Source organism: Camelina sativa, chromosome 10 (genome assembly GCF_000633955.1).
Source record: "Camelina sativa cultivar DH55 chromosome 10, Cs, whole genome shotgun sequence".
NCBI lineage: Eukaryota > Viridiplantae > Streptophyta > Magnoliopsida > Brassicales > Brassicaceae > Camelina > Camelina sativa.
In genome coordinates, this window is record NC_025694.1 from 25,119,806 (window position 1) to 25,121,688 (window position 1,883).

At 34.6% G+C, this 1,883-nt stretch overlaps 1 protein-coding gene across 2 annotated transcripts in view; it reads left to right on the plus strand.

The window, feature by feature from the left end:
• Positions 712-1,883, plus strand: part of LOC104719858 (small G protein signaling modulator 1-like) — a 5,217-nt gene continuing 4,045 nt past the window's right edge. For both annotated transcript variants that reach the window (XM_010437842.2, XM_019231281.1), the window contains exons 1-2: positions 712-1,041; positions 1,665-1,800. In XM_010437842.2, the coding sequence (XP_010436144.1) occupies positions 821-1,041; positions 1,665-1,800 (357 nt within the window). In that variant the 5' untranslated portion in view covers positions 712-820. The remainder of the gene's footprint in view (positions 1,042-1,664; positions 1,801-1,883) is intronic.

Sequence of the window (1,883 nt, forward strand, 5' to 3'; positions counted from 1 at the left end):
AAACACGAATCTTATGATGGATTGATGGCTTTAATCTATTACCATCTCTCTCAATATTTTACTACTTCATTTATTATGATGTGTTTGCACAATTTTGCTGTTGGAAAAAAAATACAATTTGAGAAAAATTTTAACAAAGAAAACCAAATAATTTTCGTTTAAACAATACTTGTACAAAATAAAATATATAAAAATATAATTTTTGTCTTAATAATCCAAATATAGTAATATTACTTACTAAGTATTAGAAATACGCTTTTGTAGATATCCTTTTTCTAAAATATATTTTTTTTTGTCATTTTTATTTTTACTCTCTAATACACAATTACAGTATGTTAACTTAATTTTTTTTATAGGTTTAGGTTCTCGATTTTACATTTAAAATATAGTTTTGAAGGGTAGAGTTTAATATTTGCAGTCTAGGGTTTAGAATTTAGTTATTTTATATATAGAAAATGATATTATAACATTATTCAACATAGAAGAAATTATATTTTTGCAAAAAGATATAGAAAAATGGTATTTTTGGAAATGTCCTAATATTAAGTATCCATTTTTATAAATATGTCTAAAAAATTAGTCATTTAATTCATTAATCAGCTTAACTTCTTAACTTAATATGAGTGGTATGTTTTAGGCCCAACTGCATGAAGGCCTATTAAATAAGTGGGCCTAGTTTCTATAAACGACCTTCGACTTTTTCAATAAATCAAAAATTTCATTCCAACAACAACAAGCTTAGCAAATTGCTATGATTCTCTGAGAAATCAGCAGAAGAAATCTTGGAGCAAACAAAGTGAGCACAATCCCTAGTTTGGGGATGATGTTTCCGCGACTACGATTGACGAAGGTCTTCTTCTCCCTGGTCCTCGCCGGGAATTGGATCGTCTTTTCCGACGGTAGCAGCGGTGGCGGCGCGAGAAACGGCTACTCCGGCGGATTATGGTCGTCGGCTATTGCTCCTTCCAATGTTGGTTTAGCTGTCGCAGTCACCGTCATGGCCGGTCTGGCCGTGACTCTCACCGTCGTCTACTCTCGTAGGTAGATATATATGCATACCCTAAAGATCTGATTATGTTCTAATCAAATTGTTAACTACTAAATGCTTAGTTAAGTAGTCATTTGGTACCCCCAAAGATTTGATCGCTTCTTGCTTCGTTGTTAACCTCACCAATTGTGTTGCTGATTTACATTCTTGGAAGCTTCTTCCAACTGTTAGAACATTGAGACTAGATCCCCATGCCTTTAGTTTCGAAGAATGCTCTGTTAGTTAGGTTATCTGTGGTTGAGCTCTTGGTCCAATGTTAGCTGATTCATATTTCCACTACAATGTCCTGGCCATATTCTATATTCACAGACTCTGATGATTTTGAGGCTAATGTTTACTTTGAGGTTGTTTGTTGGGTTTTCTTTTGTATGGCATGCTCTCTTTGTCAGTAACGAACAAGCAGATCGATTTTCTAGGAAGGTCCTTAGGGGGAAGTCTGAAACTTCCAACCTTTATTCGTGTTTCTTCTCATGCAATTTTATCAGACACACAAGCTTTTGATTGCTGAACATGTTCCTGGCCATATTCTATATTCATAGACTCTGTCTTATTTGTTTCAAGAAAGCTTTTTGTTACTACTTAAGTTGCTCATTTCCTGATCATTTCACTTCTTCAGGGGAAGCATTGGATCACCTTGGTCACTGAGGACAAGAAAGCATGTTCTTCAACCTGAACAGTGGAATGCTTTCTTCACAGAGGAAGGGCGACTCAGTGATGGAGGTGTCAAATTTCTGAAGAAAGTTCGTAGTGGGGTATGTTGCTAAACAAGAATTATGCACTAATGAGTATTGAGGCATTGATAACCTTTTGACACTCTTATTTTAACCAAATTTTC